This window comes from Mobula birostris, chromosome 12 (genome assembly GCF_030028105.1).
Source record: "Mobula birostris isolate sMobBir1 chromosome 12, sMobBir1.hap1, whole genome shotgun sequence".
NCBI lineage: Eukaryota > Metazoa > Chordata > Chondrichthyes > Myliobatiformes > Myliobatidae > Mobula > Mobula birostris.
In genome coordinates this window covers 58,341,485-58,362,795 of record NC_092381.1, presented here as the reverse complement: position 1 = coordinate 58,362,795, position 21,311 = coordinate 58,341,485, and the positions used below count along the sequence as shown (strand labels likewise).

Below are 21,311 nucleotides of genomic sequence, written 5' to 3'. Positions count from 1 at the left end.
GAGCCGGCCATTTGGCCCTTCGAGCCTGCACCGCCATTCAGTATGATCACGGCTGATCATCCAACCCTGAGTTTGGCATAGATACAGTAGACAACCAGAATCTTTTTCCCAGGCATGTCGAACCACATTTTTGTTTGCTGTGTAATCTAATTTTCCATGAAAAATTAACATAATTGAAAAGTAGAGGCATCCTGTAAATTGCAAGAATTTGTGCATTAATGGACAAATGCAGTACACTTCTCAACACTGGTTTCATGTTCTCAGCGGTGTATGTTTTGCCATACAAGCTGCAGATCACTTAGGCAGGTGCAAGCCTTCACATTATCCCTCAAAATCGATTCAGCATTTCTTCTCCTACCACATGAGCCACTACTCAGCCTCACTAGCACACCAATCCTGAATTTATTTTTCTTTACATGCTCAACAGTGGTGGAACATAAAACCAAGACCTTGAATGTTCAAGGACTCCTTGTGTAGTAAATTTCTTGGTGGTAGACTAATGAACAAACTTTCTGATTGAACACATTTGGAGACTTCACTCAATATCAAGGCAAACAGCTTTTCTTTCCATGCAAATTGTGTAATGTCTGTAAGATTGATTCAAGCATCAAAAATGCTTTTAAACCAGTATTAAAAATTCACCTGTAAATCTCTAGCTATTATTTAAAAAGTAAATCTACACAGTACGTAACCTAATTGACCATGCATTCACACTCAGTTGGAAATGCTCCTTAGAGAGATAAAGGAATTAAAGGTAGAGTATTTTGCCTGTTTCCCAAGCAGGGATCTCCGTGGGTAGAGCACTTCTCTGTGAGCAACACACACAAAGTGCTAGAGGAACTCAGCAGGTCAGGCAGCATCTATGGAAGTGAATAAGCAATCAATGCTTCAGGCTGAGACCCTTCATCAGGATTGGAAAGGAAGGGGAAAGATGCCAGAATAAAAAGTGAGGGGTAAGAAGGACAGGATACAAGGTGATAGGTGAAGCCAGGTGGGGAGCTGGAGAAGGAAGAATCTAATAGGAGAGGAGAGTGGACTATGGGAGAAAGGGAAGATGAAGGGGCACCAGGGAGAGATGATAGGCAGGTGGGGAAAAGAGGGAAGAGGCCAGAGTGGGAAATAGAAGAAGAGGGAAGGGGAGGAGAACATTTAAAAAAAATTACCAGAAGAAGAAATCAATGTTCATGCCATCAGGTTGGAGGCTACCTAGACAGAATATGAGGTGTTGCTCCTCCACCCTGAGAGTGGCTTCTGTGGCAGAAGAGGGCATGGACCAAGACGTCAGAACAGGAATGGGGATAGAAATTAAAACAAGGTGGCCACCAGGAAATTCCACTTGTTGCAGATGGAGTGGAGGTACTCAACAAAGCATGCCCCCAATTTAATTAAGGTCTCACTAATGAAAGTGAGACCGCATCAGGAGCACTAGATACAATGGGCAGCCCCACTAGATTAGCAGGTGAAGGGATGCCTCAGCTGGAAGGAATGTTTGGGGCCCTGAATGGAGGTGATGGAGGAGGCAAGTCAGCAGTTGAGTATTTCTGTCACTTGCAAAGATACATGCCAGGAGTGAGATTAGTTGGAAGGGATAAATAAACAAGGGAGTGATCCCTATCGAAGTATAGAGTGGGGGGTGGAGGGGAAGGTAAAGATGTCTTTGGGAGCAGGAGCATGTTGAAGATGGCAGAAGTTGTGGAGAATGATGTGAAGGCTCGTGAGGACAAGAGAATAGCCCTTTTAAGATGCAGCAAGTGGAGGAGGTGCAGGTGAGGACAGCATCAATGGTGGAGGAAGGGAAACCCTGTTCTTCTCTGTGATGCTAATTCCTAGATGTAGGCTTGTTGTTTTAATTTGTGGCTGAACAATTAATCAGAAATAATTGGATCCAACAGTTTCATCTTGTTCAAATTAATTGCAATATATTTGGTTTCTTCATACTATAGGACCTGAGGAGAATATAATCAGTATAGGACAGGAAAATAGGAGAGACTTAACTACACCAATCAGAAACTTTAAGGATCAAAGTAACCCCCCTATAGTTGAAGTTGAAGCTTGTAGCTTAATCTGCAACAATTTATTAAGTGAAGGTTGTTTCTGACTGCGTAATAGAATTTTCTAAATAGAAAAAATACAACACAACCAGTGTTAAATTTTGTAAAGGCTGTTAAGAGTTAAGAACACTGCATTTATGTCTCACTGATTATTTTAAATAGTTTTTCCATAAATTAAAAATATTAATCACAATTTTTCCCAATTATTTCAGACTTCCAGATGGATTCACCCAACTGTTGAATTTAATGCAGCTCTACTTAAATGATGCATTTCTGGAATTTCTTCCAGCTAATTTTGGAAGGTAATAAATTGCTTTCTTTTGTAAAATATATAAATATACATTCAGTGCCTATTATATTACAAGAATTATAATTACTCTTTAGTGCATATTCTGATACTTAAACTATTGGACTCATGCACAGATCCCAACGTGCATCTAGTGGTCACCACCAACATTATTTTTACACTTAACATAATCATTGTGTCATGCAGCCTGGGTACATGCACTTCTTTCTTCCATGTCCATGCTGACCTTCAAGTATATGTTTATATGAATCCCATTTACCAGTACCTGGCCTATAACTTTCTATGCCGTGACATTGAATTTACTGTCCAGATGCTTCAATTTTGTAAGGATATCTGCCTCCAGCATTTTGTTAGACAGTGTGGTCCAGATTGTAATCAAATTCTGAGTTTAGAAATTTCCTCCTTGGGTCCCTTGTGAGCTTATTTCTCCTTGCTTTAAAAGTATGCTTTCTGATCTCAGACATATCTACCATGTAGGTAAAGGGGATATTTTTGTAATTAATCAAATGTTAATGCACTGCCGTGGAGTTGCCATGGTGACCTTTCAGTGGGCAACAACCAAGTGACAGGATCTGCCTACAAACTATCCTGATAGGTTTCTGACAGTTCATATTGTGAGTGATCTTTTCAGTTTCCATAAAATGGTCTGAGTAATTTCAAAACAGTTCAAAATTAACACGAATAATTTTTTAAAATGATAAAATAAAATAAAAATTAATGCATTTATTTAGAAATGTGAAATTATTGGTAAATAGTTGGAAACATCAATATGGATTGAAATAGTGAACAAGCAAAAATATCTTAAAATTAAATAATAATTCCATTCAAATGAATAAGCTATTTTGTCAGCTTTGTCTGGCAAGAAGCTAAGGGCTCATATGTGGAATATAAGCAATCCTTTGGCTTGGCAACTTAACAGTAAGTCCTAGAATACAGTAAGACACCAGATACACTTGCATCTGAACTTCAGCATGTTTCCAACATTGATATTGCAGTTTCATATTGATGTGCTGACTAGCTTTCTGTTATTTTGCAAGTCTATATACCCATAAAAATAATGTCCCTTAAGTTCAGTCAAAGGTGAGTTCAGACACACTCCTAGATGCATCCTGGGTCGATCAGTTTTGTTCTGTTTTCATCTTCAGTAGCCAGTCCTTCTGTTCACACATCATCTAGAGCCTTCAAGGAATGTGAACTTTAGATACCACCCATAATTTCCCTTGTGGAGGTAGTGGTCACATCTCTTCTTGAACTGCTATAGATCCTGTGGTGTGGGCATACCCACCACGTTGTTAGGGAAAGAGTTCCAGGTTCTGGTTGGCTGCTGCTGACTAGTATTGGAACCACTTCTCTTCACATTATATGTCAGTGATTTGGATGACAGAATTGATGGCTCTGCAGCTAAGTTTGCAGAAAATACAAAGATAAGTGGAGGGGCAGGTAGAGTGGGGGAAGCAGGGAGTGTGCAAAAGGACTTAAAGAGATTAGGAGAATGAGAAAAGAAGTGGCAGATGGAATAGAGTGTAGGGAAGTGTGTGGTCATGCATTTTAGTAGAAGGAATAAAGGTGTAGACAATTTTTTAAACAGGAAGAAAATTCAGAAATTTGAGGTGCAAAGTTAACTTGCAGGTTGAGCTGGTGGTAAGGAAAGTGGGTGCAATGCTGCCATTCACTTCAAGAGCTTAAGAACGTAAAAGGAAGGATGCAATGCTGAGGCTTTATAGAGCATTCATCAGAGCAGTTTTGTGCCCTTTATCTGAAAAAGGATGTTCGGGCATTGGGGAGAGTCTGAAGGGAGTTCGCAAGAATAATCCTAGAAATGAGAGGCATTTGTTGGCTCTGAGCCTGTACTCATTGGAGTTTAAAAGAATGAGGGAGGATCTCATATTGAAAGGCCTAGATAGAGTGGAAAGGATGTTTCCTATAGTGAGGGAGTTTCGGATCAGAGGACACAGCCTCAGAATACAGGTACAAACCTTTTGAACAGAGATGAAGATTAATTTCTTTAGCCAGAGGATGGTGAAACTGTGGAATTATTGCCACAGACAGACTTGGAGACAGTCATTGGGAATATTTATTGTGGAGGTTCATAGCTTCTTGATTGGCCCAGGGGTCAAAGGTTAAAGGGAGAAAGCAGGAGATTCGGATTGAGAGGAATAATAAATCATTGGTCAAATGGCCTAATTCTGTAACTTTTGGTCATATTGTCACCCATTCTGGTCAGTGATGACAAGGTTACAAAAAAGGGCAAATAACAGAGGTGTAACCTACTGTCATAACATTCATAATTGAAGGGAGTAAATGTGAATTAACAACATTGATGTAAGTGACACAGTATGTGGAACTCATTTCTTAAAGTATGCATTCAGTGGGCTCTTTATTAGGTGCACCTGTATACCTCGTTAATGCGAATATCTAATCAACCAATCATGTGGCAGCTACTCAATGTGTAAAAGCATGCTGACGTAGTCAGGAAATTTAGTTGTTGTTCAGATCAAACATCAAAGTGGGGAGAAATGTGATCTAAGTGTCTTTGACCATGGAAAGATTGTTGGTACTAGATAGGGTGGTTTAACTATCTTGGAAGATGTTGACCTCCTGGGATTTTCACGCACAACAATCTCTGGAGTTTACAGAGAATGGTGTGAAAAACAAAAAAAATATCCAGTCGGCGGCAATTCTGTTTGCTAAATTGCCTTGTTAATGAGAGAGGTCAGAGGAGAATGACAAGGCTGGTTCAAGCTGACAGGAAGGCGACAATAAGTCAAACAACTCCTTGTTGCAACAGTGGTGTGCAGAAGAGCACCTCTGAATGCCCAACATGCCAAACCTTGAAGTGGCACCTTAAGATCATGAACATGCTCTTTGTGACCGCTTTATTTTATTAGGAGGTGCCTAATAAAGTGGCCACTGAGTGTGTTTACACGCCTGTAATTGCTATAGAATGTGCCAGTTAGGCGAATAAAACTGGTAAAACTTTGTGGAGAAGCATAATTCAGCCCTTAAAGAGGTGCAGGTTAACTAAGCAATTAGCATTGCTTTGTTAAGGGAAGATCATGTCTAATTGATTGAATTATTTGAGGAAATAACCAGAAGGATTTTGGAGGACATGACTGCAGATCTCTGAAGGCTGGGGGACATTGGAGAACCTGAGGATAATATATATTTTTTTTATCAGCCAAGGTATTGAAGACATGAACAGCGGTATCACATTAGACTAAAACAGCAAGGCTACATCTGGGGCATCGTGGCCTGCTCTGGGCATTATTCTATAAGAAGCGTGCGATAGGAGTAGTGAGGATGCAAAGTATTTTAGCAGGCAAATAAATTATAGTCTTGAGATTTTGACTTAGTTGGGATTATTTAATCTGTCACATGTAAAATGGGGGGAAGTTTAACCAAGCTGTGTAGAATTGTAATACACCTCGGCGTGATAGGAAGAGTGTATTTCCCTTGGTAAGGAAGTTGGTTAGTGGATGTAGACTTAAATCAGTGAGTAAAAGTATTAGATTATTCTTCCAGGTGTATCAGCAATTCACTTGCATTTCCTCCAATCTGTTGCATTAGAGTGCTCTCTTCCACATTGTAAAAGCCAATTGCAGATTTGAAGAACTCTTCGCTGAACACCTCTGTACAGACTTTAGGGTAAACATGAACATTCAGTTGCCTGTCACTTTAATTCTCCATCACCCTTGTACTCTGTATTCTGCCTTCAGTCTCCTACACCGTTCCAAAGTGAACTTCAGCACCAGAACCTTATCTTGAACATTAAAATCCTTGGAGCTCAGTATAGAATTCAATAATTTCAGATATTGTAACCAATACCCAACATTTCCTGTTTTTATCAGAACTGGACAGTTGGGGTGCAAGGTTTTCACTTGCAGTCTTAATTTCTTTTCTCTGTGTTGAGAATTTTTGTTATTTTCCCTTATTTCACATCTCTAGTAACTGTTGTGTTCTGCATTTCATAATTCCAGTATTGTTTGATTTTTCTCTCCCTCATGGCTTTATGTGTGGGAAATGGTGTCTCATGAATTTGACTAACTTTTTGTGAAGATGTGCTCAAGAGGATTAGAGGGCCAGGGCAGTACACAGTACCTATGTGGACTTTACCAACACTTTTGACAAGGTCCTTCATGAAGCACTGATCCAAAAGTTGAGATCACATGGATCCAAGATGAACTAGCCAATTGGATACAAAATTAGCATGATGGAAAGGTTCCAGAGGGTGGTAGAGGTGATTTTTCTTTCCAGTATGGACGTCTGGGACCAGTTGTGTTCTGCAGGATTCATTGTCGGTTCCTTGTTGTTTGTCAAATAGATTAGTGATCTGAAAGAGAACGTGGGTAAATGATTAGCATGTCTGTAACACCAAAATTGCTGATGTGGTGAACAGCAAAGGTTAAGGTTACAACTGGATCTAGAGCAGGGGTTCTTAACCTTGCATCCACGGACGCCTTACCAGTCTACGAAGAATGCAGCGGTGCAGCAGTGGCCGGAACTCACCCAGCACATCTTTAAGAAAAAAGCAGAAATAAACAATCTAATTAATTAGGTGCTGCCTGGCACGTAAATGTCGGTCCAGATCAGGTGGGTTAAACCAGGGCAGGATGTACACAGTGAGCCTGTGAACAGAGAGACTTAGGAAACAAGTACATAGCTCCATGAGAGTGGCAATGCTAGTGGTCAATGTGATGAAGAGGGCATATGGCATGATCATCTTCATTAGAAGAGTCACTAAGTACAAGAATTGGGACATTATGTTACAGCTGCACAAGACGTTGGCAAGACTACACTTAATATTTTGTGTACACTTCAGGTTTCCATACCGTAGGAAGGATGAGATGAAGCTACAGCGTGTGCAGAAAATATTAATAAAGATGAGAAATTGACTTATTAGAAGAGGTTTATCAAAATTTTTTTTTGTGGTGGGGAGAGAGGCAGAGTTACAATCCCATAATACATAGGAGCAGAATTAGGCCATTTGGCCCATCAAATCTGCTTTACCATTCCATCATGCTAATTTATTATTCCGCTCAACCCATTCTCCTGCTGTCTCCCCGTAACCGATGAAGCCCTTACTATCAAGAACCTATCACCTTCTGCTCAGTGACTTGGCCTCCCCAACCGTGTATGCCAAGAAATTTCACAGATTCACACCCAATGGATAAAGAAGTTCCTCTTTATCTCAGTTCTAACTGAAACTCCTTGTATTCTGTCTGTGCTATTGGCCCTAGACTCTCCTTGTATAGGAAGCATCCTCTCCACATCCACTTTGTCTCAGGCTTTCAATATTCGATAGGTTTCAGTAAGATTCACCCCGCCCTCCCCCATTCTTCAAAACTCCAGCGAGTTCAGGCGCAAAGCCAAAAAAAGCTGCTCATACGTTAACCCTTTCATTCATAGAGTCACAGAAAAGTACAGCACAAAAACCGGCACTTCGGCCCATCCAGTCCATGCTAAATTATTTAATCTGCCTAGTCTCATTGACCTGAACTGGACCATAGCTCTCCATACCCCTGTCATCCATGTACCCATCCAAACTTCTCTTATATATTGAAATCAAGCTTGCATGAAACACTTCACTGGCAGCTCATTTCACACTCACGACCTTTTGAGTGAAGAAGTATCCCATCATGTTTTGCTTACACTTTTCACCTTTTACCTATAACCCATGACCTTTAGTTGCAGTCCCAACCAACTTCAGTGGAAAAAGCTTGTTTGCATTTACCCTATCTATACCCCTCATAATTTTGTGTACCCCTATCAAATCTTCCCTCAATCTTCCATGTTCCAGGAAATAAAGTGCTAGCCTATTCAATCTTTCCCTATAACTCAGATGCTCCAGTCCCGGCAACATCCTTGTAAATTTTCTTTGTACTCTTTCAACCTTATTTATATCTTTCCTCTAGGTAGGTGACCAAAACTGCATGTAATACTCCAAATTAAGCCTCACCAATATCTTAAACAACTTCAACATATCATCCCATCTCTTGCACTCAATACTTTGATTTATGAGGGCCAACTTACCAAAAGCTTGCTTTATGATCCTATCTAGTGACTCCACTCTCAATAAATTACGGACCTGTATTCCCAGATCCCTTTGTTCTACCACACTCCTCATGCTGTACCGTTCACTGTGTAAGACTTACTCTGGTTGGTCCTACCGAAGTGCAACGCTCGCATTTGCCTGCCGAAATTCCATCCGCCGTTTTTCAGCCCATTTTTCCAGCTGGTCCAGATCCTGCTGAAAGCTCTGATGGACTTCCGCACTGTCCACTACACTGGCAATTTTTGTGTTGTTCATAAATTTGCTGATCCAGTTGACCACATTATCATTCAGATCGTTGACATAGATGACAAACAAGAACAGACCCAGCTCCAGTTCCTGCAGCATTCCAGACAGGCCTCCAGTCAGAGAGGCAACCATCTACTACCACTCTCTGGCTCCTCCCACAAAGCCAATGTCTAATTCAATTCATCTTGAATGGCAAGCTGATGAACCTCCTTGACCAACCTCCCATGCAACACCTTGAGAAATGCCTTGCTAAAGTGCATGAAAATAATATCCACAACTTTGCATTCATCAACTTTCCTGGTAACTTCCGCAAAAAACTCTATAAGATTGGTTAGGCACGCACGAAGCCATGCTGACTATCCCTAATCAGTCCACATCTATCCAAATATTCATATACCCAATCCCTTAGAATACCTTCCAATCACTTTCCCACTACTGATATTAGGCTCACTGACCTATAATTTCCTGGTGTACTCTTAGAGCCTTTCTTAAACAACAGAACAACATTCGCTATCCTCCAATCCTCTGGTACCTCTCCTGTTGCTAAAGATGATTTAAGTATCTCTGCTAGAGCTCCTGCAATTTCTGCACTTGCCTCCCATAGGGTCCAAGGAGCACTTTGTCAGGCCTTGGGGATTTATCCACACTAATTTTCCTCAAGACAGCCAACACCTCCTCCTCTGTAATCTGTATCGGGTCCATGACCTCACTGCTGCTTTCTGTTGAGGCCAATTAGGGTAGATAAATCCCTCGGTCCTGAAAGGTGTTCCCTCAAGTCCTGTGGGAGGCAAGTGCAGAAATCGCAGGGGCCCTAGTAGAGATATTTGAATCATCCTTCTATAGACACTGTATCTATGTCCTGCTTAAATACAACTGCAAAAAATCCAATTAAGATCTTCCCCATCTCTTTTGGCTCCACACATGGATTACCATTCTGATCTTCCAGAGGACTAATTTTGTCTCTTCCAGCCCTTTTGTTCTTAACCAATCTGTAGAATCCTTTAGGATTCTCCTTCACCTGTCTGCTTGAGCAGCGGTCCCCAACCACTGGGCCGCGGACCGGTACCGGGCCACAAAGCATGCGCTACCGGGCCGCGAGGAAACAATATGATTTGGCGGTATGAGTCAGCTGCACCTTTCCTCATTCCCTGTCACGCCCACTGTTGAACCATTACGCACGCGAGGTCATTACCCGCACATCATCCATGTCAGCGCGGGAAGATGATTAACTCCTCGAGCTTGCAAATGACGGCTGAAAAGTATGTTTCACATAACATCTCTGCCAGCATTCTGGATCTCAAAGTCAAGGCTAAATACCTGTATCCCGAGATAGCCACGAAAGCACTGAAAATGTTGCTTCCATTTCCAACATACCTCTGCAATGAATGCAACGAAAACTAAATTGCGGAATAGACTGGACACAAGGAACCCCCTTCGAGTATCGCTGTCTCCCATCACCCCTCGATAGGACCGTCTTGTTGCAGGAACACAAGCCCAGGGCTCCCACTGATTCAGTGATATTGGTGTGTTGCAATGATTTTATATGTTCATGCGGGGAAAATATGTGCTGTGTGTTTAATATCCAAACGTTACTTAAAATGTTATGATGCTATTGACTTACTTATATAACCATATAGCAATTACAGCACGGAAACAGGCCATCTCTGCCCTCCTAGTCCGTGCCGAACGCTACTCTCACCTAGTCCCACCGACCTGCACTCAGCCCATAACCCTCCATTCCTTTCCTGTCCATATACCTATCCAATTTTTCTTTAAATGATAATATCGAACCTGCCTCTACCACTTCTACTGGAAGTTCGTTCAACACTTACTTCAAGCTCCCCTGTCCTCCCCTGATAATTGACATCGCTTTTTTCATGCGAGGAAAATATGTGCTGTGTGTTTAATATTAAATTCGTTAGATAAACCCTTTTAGAAACAAAATTGAGTGTATTAGCCACTTATCACCAATATTTCAGTCATGATTAACCCCCTCCCCCCCCGAACAGAATCGCCGAAAACGATTTGTAGAAAAAAGTCGGCGTATATACGCATGAGCAAATCACGCATGTGCACTGGTGCCCGCACAAGGCTTCATGGTCATTGTAGTCTCGGAGTAAACAACGTATTTGACTGCTACTCTTGTCCGTTGGCAACCCTACCCCCCCCCCCGGGGTCAGCTGGTCCGCAAGAATATTGTCAATATGAAACCGGTCCACAGTGCAAAAAAGGTTGGGGACCCCCTATGCTAGAGCAACCTCATGCCTTCTCAGGGCGTTAATATCTCTTGAAAACCAAGTTTCCCTAAACCTGTTTTCTTTACCTTTTGTTCTGACAGGCACATAACAAGCTTCATACTCTCAAAATTTCACTTTTGAAGGACTCCCACTTACGAAGTACACTTTGCCAGAAATCACACTTGCCAGATCCTTTCTGGTACCATCAGAATTGGCCTTTCTCCAAGTTAGAATCTCAACCCACGGACCAGACCTATCTCTTTTACATATTTACTGTGAAACTAATGGCATTGTGATCACTAGATGCAAAGTGTTCCCCTACACAATCTTCTGTGACATGTCCTATCTCATTCCCTAATGGGATATCAAGTTTCACACACTGTCTCATTAGGACATTTATATACTGATTAAGGAAACTTTCCTGAACACATTTGACAAGCTCTATCCCATCTGGCCCCCTTACACAGTATGAATGTCCCAATCAATACGTGGAACTTTAAAACACGTACTACAACCACCTTATGTTTCTTGCAAAAGTCTGAGTTCTCTCTACAAATTTGTTTGTCTAAATCCCGCACTGTTACTGGTCTATAATATAGCCTCATTAGTGTGGTCATACCTTTATTATTCCTTAGTTTCACCCATAAAGCCTCACCAGAGGAGTTCTCCAGTCTGTCCCAACTGAGCACTACCGTGACATTTTCCCTGAACAGCAATGCCATCCCTCCCGCTCTGCTGCGTTGAAAATGATGGAACTCCGGAATATTGAGCTGCCAGTCCTGTCCCTCCTGCAATGATTCCATGTGTTGATCCATACCCTGAGATCATCTGCCTTTTCTACAATACCTCTTGCATTGAAATACATGCAGCTCAGAACACTAGTCGCACCATGCTCAACCATTAGATTCTTGAATTTTTCTGAGGTCTTAACAACTTCTGTCTCCACAACATCTCTACTATCTGTTCTGGCACTCTGGATCCCATACCCCTGCAACTCTAGTTTAAACTCCAAGCCTCCCCCCATGCAACACCAGCAAACCTTTCTGCTGGGATATTAGTATACCCTCCAGTTCAGGTACAAACTGTCTCTTCTGTATCGGTCTCACCTTCCCTGGAAGAGAGCCCAATGATCCAAAAATCTGACACCCTCCCTCCTACACCAACTCCTTAGCCACATGTTAAACTGTAAGACTTGCCTATTTTTGGCCTCACTAGCGTAAGACATGGGTAGCAATCCTGAGATAACATCCCTGGAGGGCTTTAACTTAGCACCTAACTCCATGAACTCACTTTGCAGAAACCTGGCACTCTTACTACCTGTGTCATTGGTACCTACATTGACTAAGACCTCTGGCTGCTCACCTTCCCACTTAAGAATACTGAGGACTCGATTCGAGATGTCTGGGAGTCAACATACCATCTGGGAGTCTCATTCTCATCCACAGAACTTCCTTTCTGTTCTCCCCAGCTAATGAATTCCCTATCACCACAGCTCACCTTTTCTGCCCCCTTCCCTTCTGAGTCACAGAGCCAGACTCAGTGCTAGAAATCTAACTTCTATGATTTTCCTCTGCTAGGCCATCCCCCCAACAGTATCCAAAGTGGTGTACCTGTTGTTAAGGGGTGTGGCCACAGAGATACTCTGTCACCCGGTCTCCTGAGTCCTGCACCTTGAGTGTAACTACCTCTCTATGTACCTTAGCTATCACCCACTCAACCTCCCAAATGATCTGGAGTTCAGCCAATTCCAACTCCAACTCCTTATCACAGAGTGTTAGAAGCTGCAGCTGGATGCACTTCTTGCGGGTGAAGCCATTAAGACACTGCCCTCCCACGTCTAGCAAGAGGAGCATTCAACTATTCTCCCTAGCCCCTAGTGTTCTAGCTGTGCAAATATAAAGAAGGAAACAATAATAATCTGGAATAAAAACCTTCCAACAGCTTTTTTTTGCCTTTTCTCACACAAGCCTTAATGAGCTAAAATTTCAAATAACCACTCTAACACAGTGCACTCCAACAAAGGCCACTCTGCTTGCCTCTGCCTTGTTCTTATTTGTTATTGCCAATCAATCCTGATCGCTGATTGGCCGCTGTTAAGAAACCGAACGGCCATGAATCAATCAATGCCTTATGTACTCAACTGGCAAACCTGAGTGAGCTGTCTCTTCTCAAACTTCCAATTGCTGATTGACCTCTGTTCAAACACCAAAACTATCGCGAATCAATGTCTTGTGTACTCAATCAGTGAACCTGAGTGAGCTATATCTTCTCATGCTTCCAATTGCTAATTGCCCTCTAGTTAAGCACAGGATAATTCTCCTGAACTGCCTCTCAACACTCTTGCAATGCCTTTATTGTTTTAGCCCTAATGCACCCATTTAGTGACCATATAAGAATGAAGTCTAATTTCTGGGGATTAGTTTTACAGTAGCTGTAGGTCTTGTGACAGTATTCTCTTAGACATAATGAATTTCTTTGAGATTTGCCTTCATGTGTTTGCTGTAACATTTTTTAATGCACAAGAGGAAGATAAAAGACCGGAACACAAAAGAAAGGAATGTGGAAAAGCCACAGGCTTGACACTCACGCTCAGGCTGGAACACAATTTAGTCACTGATAAAGTAAAGGCAGCATGTGTGTCAGAGATATTTTTAATTTTGTCGCATACCATCTGTGAGCTTTCAACCTCCAATTGACAAGGATGGAGGTGTATCACTTACCATCATGTCACCTTCCTTTATAACTGTAAAGGTGAATTATTTGTGCTGAGCTACCTCCAGTCCTCAGCGTATCTCCTGTTTCTACACTCTCATCTTCTTTAAGGAGAAATTGGTAGATCTGTGAGTGAGCTGTTCATTAATATATCCGATAGTAACAATACATTCAGTGTCTAAGGATTGAGTTAGGTGGCAACAAAAGGTATTTATACGAGAAGGTATATAAAACTGGCAAGGGATGTATGTTGTTGAAAATTGCATGTATCTGAGAAAAGTTATGAGAAGAAAATTTGCCAGCAATGAAAAGAATAAGCCCACTGCTGGAAAACGTAGGTGAATCAGCAAATATAATCACTTTCCTAGTCCAGATGGAGCTCTACATTATTCTAGCACTGCACTGCAATATAATATGCTTTCATCTCACCATCCTCACCACAGTTATCTTCCTCCCATTGCATAATGCAGATCCCTTAGGCTACTGGTTAAGCCCAATAGTAGGTCAAGAGAAACATTCCTGAATCTGTGTGTTGCCCTAGTTTTTTTTCGGAAATCACGCTGAATTTTTTCTAACTTCTCCAAATAACCTGTGTGCGATTGCCCTTTAAGTAGTGGAATTCATATCTTGTCATATGGCTCACACAGACTGGAGATGAAAGACAGAATGAGGGAGCAAACATCAGTTAAGCTTAAGTCAGAATTGGAATCAAAATCAGGTTTATTATCAGTGATGTACAGTACATTGTGAAATTTGTTGTTTTGTGACAGCAGTACAGTGCTTTTTCTGATCCTATGCTGTGGCCTCTCCATACCTGATGGTGATGCAAACAGCTCGAGTGCTCTCAACAGTGCATCAGTGGAAATTTGTGAGTGTCTTAGGTGACATACCAAATCTCTTCAAACTCCTAATGAAATATTGCCACTGGTATGCCTTATTCATAGTCTCATCAATATGTTAGGCCCAGGATAGATCTTCAGAGATGTTCATACCCAGGAAATTGGAACTGTCCATCCTGTCCATTGCTGACCCCTCAATGAGGACTGATGAGTATTCCCTTAACTTCCACCTCCTGAAGTCCACATAAAACCCTTGGTCTTACTAACACATAAGTTAAAGGTTCTAGCCCGTGAAATCAAGCGGCTAACTTTCAGACGTTTTGCAAGCATTTCTGACCTCATGCTGCCTCACTGGGAACCTGCTTTCCTAGGAAATTGGGGATATTGCTTTAGGCTGCAATGTAAATAATTTTACAAATTTATATACAGTGCACTGTTAAGACTTCTCTTTTCTTTTTAACTTGATAAGCAGCCTCATGTGTGGCACCTTGTCAAAGGCCTTCTGAAAGTCCAAATATAAAACATCCACTCCATCCCCTTTATCTATCCTACTTGTAATCTCCTCAAAGAATTCCAACAGGTTTATCAGGCAAGATTTTACATAACACCCAATCCAGTATAGCTGATCCAAGTATGCTCAATGATAAACTGCTCTCATAGGCATTCAACAGACCCACTCTCTTGAGATCCATTCCCAGTCTGAGTTTTCCAATTGAACCTGCATGTTAAAATCTGCCATGACAGTCATAACATTGCCCTTTTGACATGCCTATTCTATTTCCTGTTGTAATTTGTAATTATAATAGGGCAAAATTGCAGTCAGTTGGATGATTTGAAGTGCAACATAGGGGCAAAATTGAAAAGGGCAATGAATATAGGACTGAGGGTGCTATAATTGAATGCACACAGTGTTCAGAATAAGGTAGATGTTCTTGTAGTCAAGTCAGAGATTGGCAGGTATGGCGTTGTAGGCATCACTGAGTCGTGGCTGAACCAAGGTCATAGTTGGGAGTTTAACATCCAAGGATACATCTTGTATTGAAAGGACATGTAGGTATTCAGAAGGGTTGGGTGGCTCTGTTGTTAAAATATGAAATCAAATCCTTAAAAGAGGAGACCTAGTATAGGAAGATATAAAATCCTTGTGACTAGAGTTAAGAAATTGCAAGGGTAAAACGATCCTGATGGGAGTTATATACAGGCCTACAAATTGTTAGCCAGGAAATGGGGTTTAAATTACAACAGAAGATAGAAAAGGCATGTAAGAAAGGGTAATGTTACAATAGTCATGAGAGATTTTAATATGCAGGTAGATTAGAAGAATCAGTTTGGTGCTGTATACCAATAGCAGACATCCCACCTCTCCCAGAAGTTCCGGGAGTCTCCCGCATATTAATAGTTGCTCCCTGATGCCCGCAAATTATATACAATATCACAGAAATCAATTTTTTTGAGGGTGAGCGAGACAAAGCAAGAGAGAGTGCAAGAGCGACCACAAGACAGAGCGCACGCAAGAGAGAGTGGGAGAGTAAGCAAGCGAGAGCACTTGAGAGTGCGCGAGCGAGAGCGCGCCATGGCAGAGTGTTCCAAAAAAAATATAAAATGTATGTCATCCCAAACTACACTAAAGTGTACCCCTGCCTAATAGGGGTCAAAATAATGACAGTGTTGCTCGCTGCACTGTTTGCAACAGTGTCTTTTCTATTGCCCATGGTAGGTTAAGACTGTAAAAGATGTGTTGAGGTGAGTTTAACAGGTGTCATTCATTCATTAGCATAGCTAACGTTATTTAAACTAGCTGGCTAGCTGCTAAGGAGCTACTCTATTGCAGACATCCCACCTCTCCCGGAAGTCTCCCGCAAATTGATGGTGCTACCTCCCTGAAATGAGTTTTTGCAGGGTGGGAATGTCTGCAAGAGATGGAATTTGTAGAATCCCTATAAAATGGCTTTTTAGAACAGCTTGTATTTTCCCCACTGGAGAAAAGGCAATTCTGGACTGTGTGAACCAGATTTAGTCAGGGAGCTTAAAGTAAACAAACCCTTTGGAGACAGTGATAGTAATATGTTAAAATTCACCCTGTGGTTTGAATGGGAGAAGATTAAGACATGCGTATCATTATTACAGTAGAGTAAGGGGACTTACAGAGGCAAGAGAGAGGTGCTAGCTGAAGTTGATTAGAACGGGACATTAGCTGTGATGACAGCAGAACAACACCGGCTGGAGTTTCTGTGGGCAATTCGGACAGTGCAAGAAAGGTGCATCCCAAAGATGAAGAAATATTCTAAAAGCAGGATGAGGCAAGTGTGGCTGATCAGGGAAGTCAAAGACAGCATAAAAGCAAAAGAGAGGGCATATAACATAGCAAAAGTTAGTGAGGTTGGAGGATTGGGAAGCTTTTAAAAATCAGCAGAAGTCAACTAAAATGTCATAAGGAGAGAAAAGATGAAATATGAAGGTAAACTAGTCAATAATATAAAATTCCAAAAGTTTTTTCACATATACTGTATAAAGAGTGTGTGAGAGAGAGAGAGGGAGAGAGAGAGACAAAAGTGGATATTGGACTGGTGAAGAGGTAGTAATGGGGGACAAAGAAATGATGGACAAACTTAATAAGTATTTTGCATCAGACTTCACTGTGGAAGACACTAGCAGTAGGTCAGAAATTAGAGAATTTAAGGGGGCAGAAAGAGTGCCATTACTATTACCAGAGAGAAGGTGCTTGGAAGCTGAAAGATGTGAAAGTAGATAAGTCATCTGGACCAGATGAACTGCACCCCAGGATTCTGAAATAGGTAGCTGAAGAGATTGTGGAGGCATTGGTAATGACCTTTCAAGAATCACTAGACTCTGGAATGGTTCTGGAGGACCGGAAATGTTACACCACTCTTTAAGAAGGGAGGGAGGCAGAAGAAAGGAAATTATAGGCCTGATTTCAGAAGTTAGGAAGATGTTGGAGTCCATTATTGAGGATGAGGTTTTGGGGTACTTGGAGACACATAAAAAATAGGTCAAAGTCAGCATGGTTTTCTTAAGGGGAAACCTTGCCTGACAAATCTGTTGCAATGTTTTGAGGAAATAACAGAGAAGATAGACAAATGAGGGTCATTAGATGATGTTTACATGGATTTTCAGAAGGCTTTTTATCAAGGTGTTGCACTCAACTATCAAGGTGAGGCTGCTAACTATAAGAGTCCATGGTATTACAGAGAAGATACTAACATCTATAGAAGGTTAGCTGACTAGCTGGAGGCAAAAAGTGGGAATAAAGGGGCATTTTCTGGTTGGCTGCCCATGACTAGTGGTGATCTGCAGTGGTTGGTGTTGGGAACACTTATTTTCATGATATATATAGGTCAATGGTTTGGATCAGCGGTCCCCAACCACCGGGCCACAAAGCATGTGCTACTGGGCTGCAAGGAAATGATGAGAGTCAGCTGCACCCTTCCTCATTCCCTGTCACGGCCACTGTTGAGCCATTACGCATGCGAGGTCATTACCTGTGTGTCATCCATGTCAACGCGAGAAGGAGATCAACTCCTCAAGCTTGCAAATGACTGCGGGCTGAAAAGTATGTTTGACATAACATCTCTGCCGGCCTTCTGGATCACAGTCATGGCTAAATATCCTGAGATGGCCACGAAAGCACTGAAAACGTTACTCCCATTTCCAACATTTTTCTGCGAAGCGGAGTTTTCTGCAATGAATGCAACGAAAACTAAGTTGCGGAATAGACTGGACATAAGGAACCCCCTTCGAGTATCACTGTCACCCATCACCCCTCGATGGGACCATCTTGTTGCAGGAAAACAAGCCCAGGGCTCCCACTGATTCAACGATATTGGTGTGTTGCAATGATTTTATATGTTCATACGAGGAAAATATGTGCTGTGTGTTTAATATCCAAATGTTACTTGAAATGTTATGATGCTATTGACTTACTTATATAACCATATAACAATTACAGCATGGAAACAGACCATCTTGGCCCCTCTAGTCCGTGCCGAACGCTACTCTCACTTAGTCCCACCGACCTGCACTCAGCCCACAACCCTCCATTCCTTTCCTGTCCATATACCTATCCAATTTTTCTTTAAATGATAATATCGAACCTGCCTCTACCACTTCTACTGGAAGTTTGCTCAACACTTACTTCAAGCTCCCCTGTCCTCCCCTGATAATTGACTTCTCACTATATTCACGTGAGGAAAATATGCGCTGTGTGTTTAATATTAAATTCATTAGATAAACCCTTTTAGAAACAAAATTGCGTGTATTAGCCACTTATCACCTATATTCCGGTCGTGATTAACCCACCCCCCCCCCCGGACAGAATCGCCAAAAACGATTTGTAGGAAAATAAATCGGCAGGTACACACAAGGGCACTCATGTGCACTGGTGCCCGCACAAGGCTTCATTGTCATTGTAGTCTTTCTCTGGGTAAACACAACATATTTGACTGCTACTCTTGTCCGTTGGCGACCCAACCCACCTCCCCTCTCCCCCCGGTCGGCCAGTCCGCAAGAATATTGTCAATATTAAACCGGTCCGCAACGCAAAAAAGGTTGGGGACTCTTGGTTTGGATGATGGAATATGGCCAAGTTTGCAGACAATACAAAGATAGGTGGAAGGATATGCAGTGTTGAGGAAGCAATACTGCAAAAGGCCTTAGGAGAATGGACAAAGAAGTGGCAGATAGAGTATAGTGCAGGGAAGTGTATAGTCATGCATTTTGCTATAAGGAATAAAGGCGTAAACTATTTTCTAAATGGAGAGAAATTCAAAAGTGAGAGGTGCAAGGGGACTTGGAAGTCCTTGTGCAGGATTCCCCAAAGGTTAACTTGTAGGTAGAGTTGGTGTTAAGGTAGGAAAATGCAATGTTAGCATTCATTTTGAGAAGACTTGAATATAAGAGCAAGGACGTAATACTTTATCGTCGCCAAACAATTGATACTAGAACGTACAATTATCACAGCGATATTTGATTCTGCGCTTCGCACTCCCTGGAGTGCAAATTAATAGCAAATATTAAAAATTTAAATTATAAATCATCAATAGAAAATTGAAAGGGGAAAGTAAGGTAGTCCAAAAAAACCGAGAGGCAGGTCCGGATATTTGGAGGGTACAGCTCAGATCCGGGTCAGGATCTGTTCAGCAGTCTTACCACAGTTGGAAAGAAGCTGTTCCCAAATCTGGCCGTACGAGTCTTCAAGCTCCTGAGCCTTCTCCCGGAGGGAAGAGGGACGAAAAGTGTGTTGACTGGGTGGGTCGTGTCCTTGACTATCCTGGCAGCACTGCTCCGACAGCGTGTGGTGTAAAGTGAGTCTAAGGACGGAAGATTGGTTTGTGTGATGTGCTGGGCTGTGTTCTTAGGCTTATCAGGCACTGTCAGATCACACTTGCAGTATTATGAGCAATTTTGGGCCCTTTATTTAAGAAAATATGTGCTGGCATTGGAGGGTGTTGAGAAGAAGATAATGATAGTGATTCCAGGAATGAAAGGATTAACATATGAGGAGCATCTGATAGCTCTGGGCCTGTACTTGCTGGAGTTTATAAGACTGAAAGGGGATCTCACTGAATATTGAAAGGTCTGGATAGAGTGGATGTGGAGAGGATATTTCCTATAGTGGGTGTCTCTAAGACCATTGGCCACAGCCTCAGAATTGAGGGACATCCATTTAGAACAGAGATGATGAAGAATTTCTTTAGCCAGAGGGAGTGAATCTGTGGAACTCATTGCCATACATGGTTGTGGAGGTCGAGTATATTTAAAGCTGAGGTTGATAGGCTCTTGATTATTCAGGGGGTCAACGCTTACGAGAAGGCGGCAAGAGAATGGGGGTGAGACAGATAAAAATATCAGCCATGATGAAATGGCAGAGCAGACTCAATAGGCTGAATAGCCTAATTCTGCTGTGGTCTTATTCAGTGACCCTTAGGTTTAGACTTCTTGGTCAGAAGAAAAAATTACCATTTAATTTGTTATAATAACTTTCTGAAAATTTTCAATGAGATAGCATTTAATATGAACTTAGATACAACCAGTCTGCAGGTAAGCCAAAGGAAAGAAATGCAAAGCACCAGCAGCCCAACTTCTTGATGTGGAGTCAGGAAGAGCATTGCTTCTGTGTTTGACTCCTTGCTCAGGACATTTATCATTTGGATTCTTTGAACCCCAGTGATTCTATTAGGAATCACCAGCAAAGCTTGAAAACTTAATCCAATATAGCATTTTCTGAAAATGGCTGCAAATCTTATCCAATATTTCTCATGGGCACAGTAATTGCCTAAAGTAAGCCTGACAAATTTAGCAGGTGTTCAAAAGTAAGCAAAAATGTTAGGCTATAATTCAGCAAAATAAAACTCACATTGAATCTATTTTTCACCTGAAAATCAACCAGAATAACATTGAATTTAGGTTCCTCCAGTGTCACAAAAACCGTAATGGGTTTTATACAGTTGCTATGTTGAGCATGAACCTTTTATGCCATATTCTATGTTTATTTATAACTCTCCCAACTTAGTGTTCTGCTCACAGTATGGGCTCCTCTGCAATGAAGAGACCAGACTGAATCAGGGCTATCACTTTATGGAACAGCTCCATTTAGATTGCAGGCATGATCCAAGATTTTTCATCACCTGTCATTTTAATTCCCTATTTCACGCTCACAATTGACCTATCCTGTGCCTCCTACATTTTTCTAGTGAAGCTCAATGTAAGTGCAATGGCAGTACATTATCTTTCTTCTGTTCCAACTAATCCCTGAAAATCAACTTTATTTCTCTCTCCACAGATGCTGCCCTTCTTGCTAAGTATTTCCTATCTTTTCTGTTTTTATTCCAAGTTAACAGCATTTCCTAT

The 21,311-nt window shown here is 41.7% G+C and overlaps 1 protein-coding gene across 1 annotated transcript in view; it reads left to right on the top strand.

Annotated features, from left to right (window-relative positions):
- Nucleotides 1–21,311, top strand: part of lrrc7 (leucine rich repeat containing 7) — a 631,001-nt gene that overhangs the window by 394,283 nt on the left and 215,407 nt on the right. Inside the window, exon 10 of the mRNA XM_072273841.1 lies at nt 2,264–2,353. Within this exon, the coding sequence (XP_072129942.1) occupies nt 2,264–2,353 (90 nt within the window). The remainder of the gene's footprint in view (nt 1–2,263; nt 2,354–21,311) is intronic.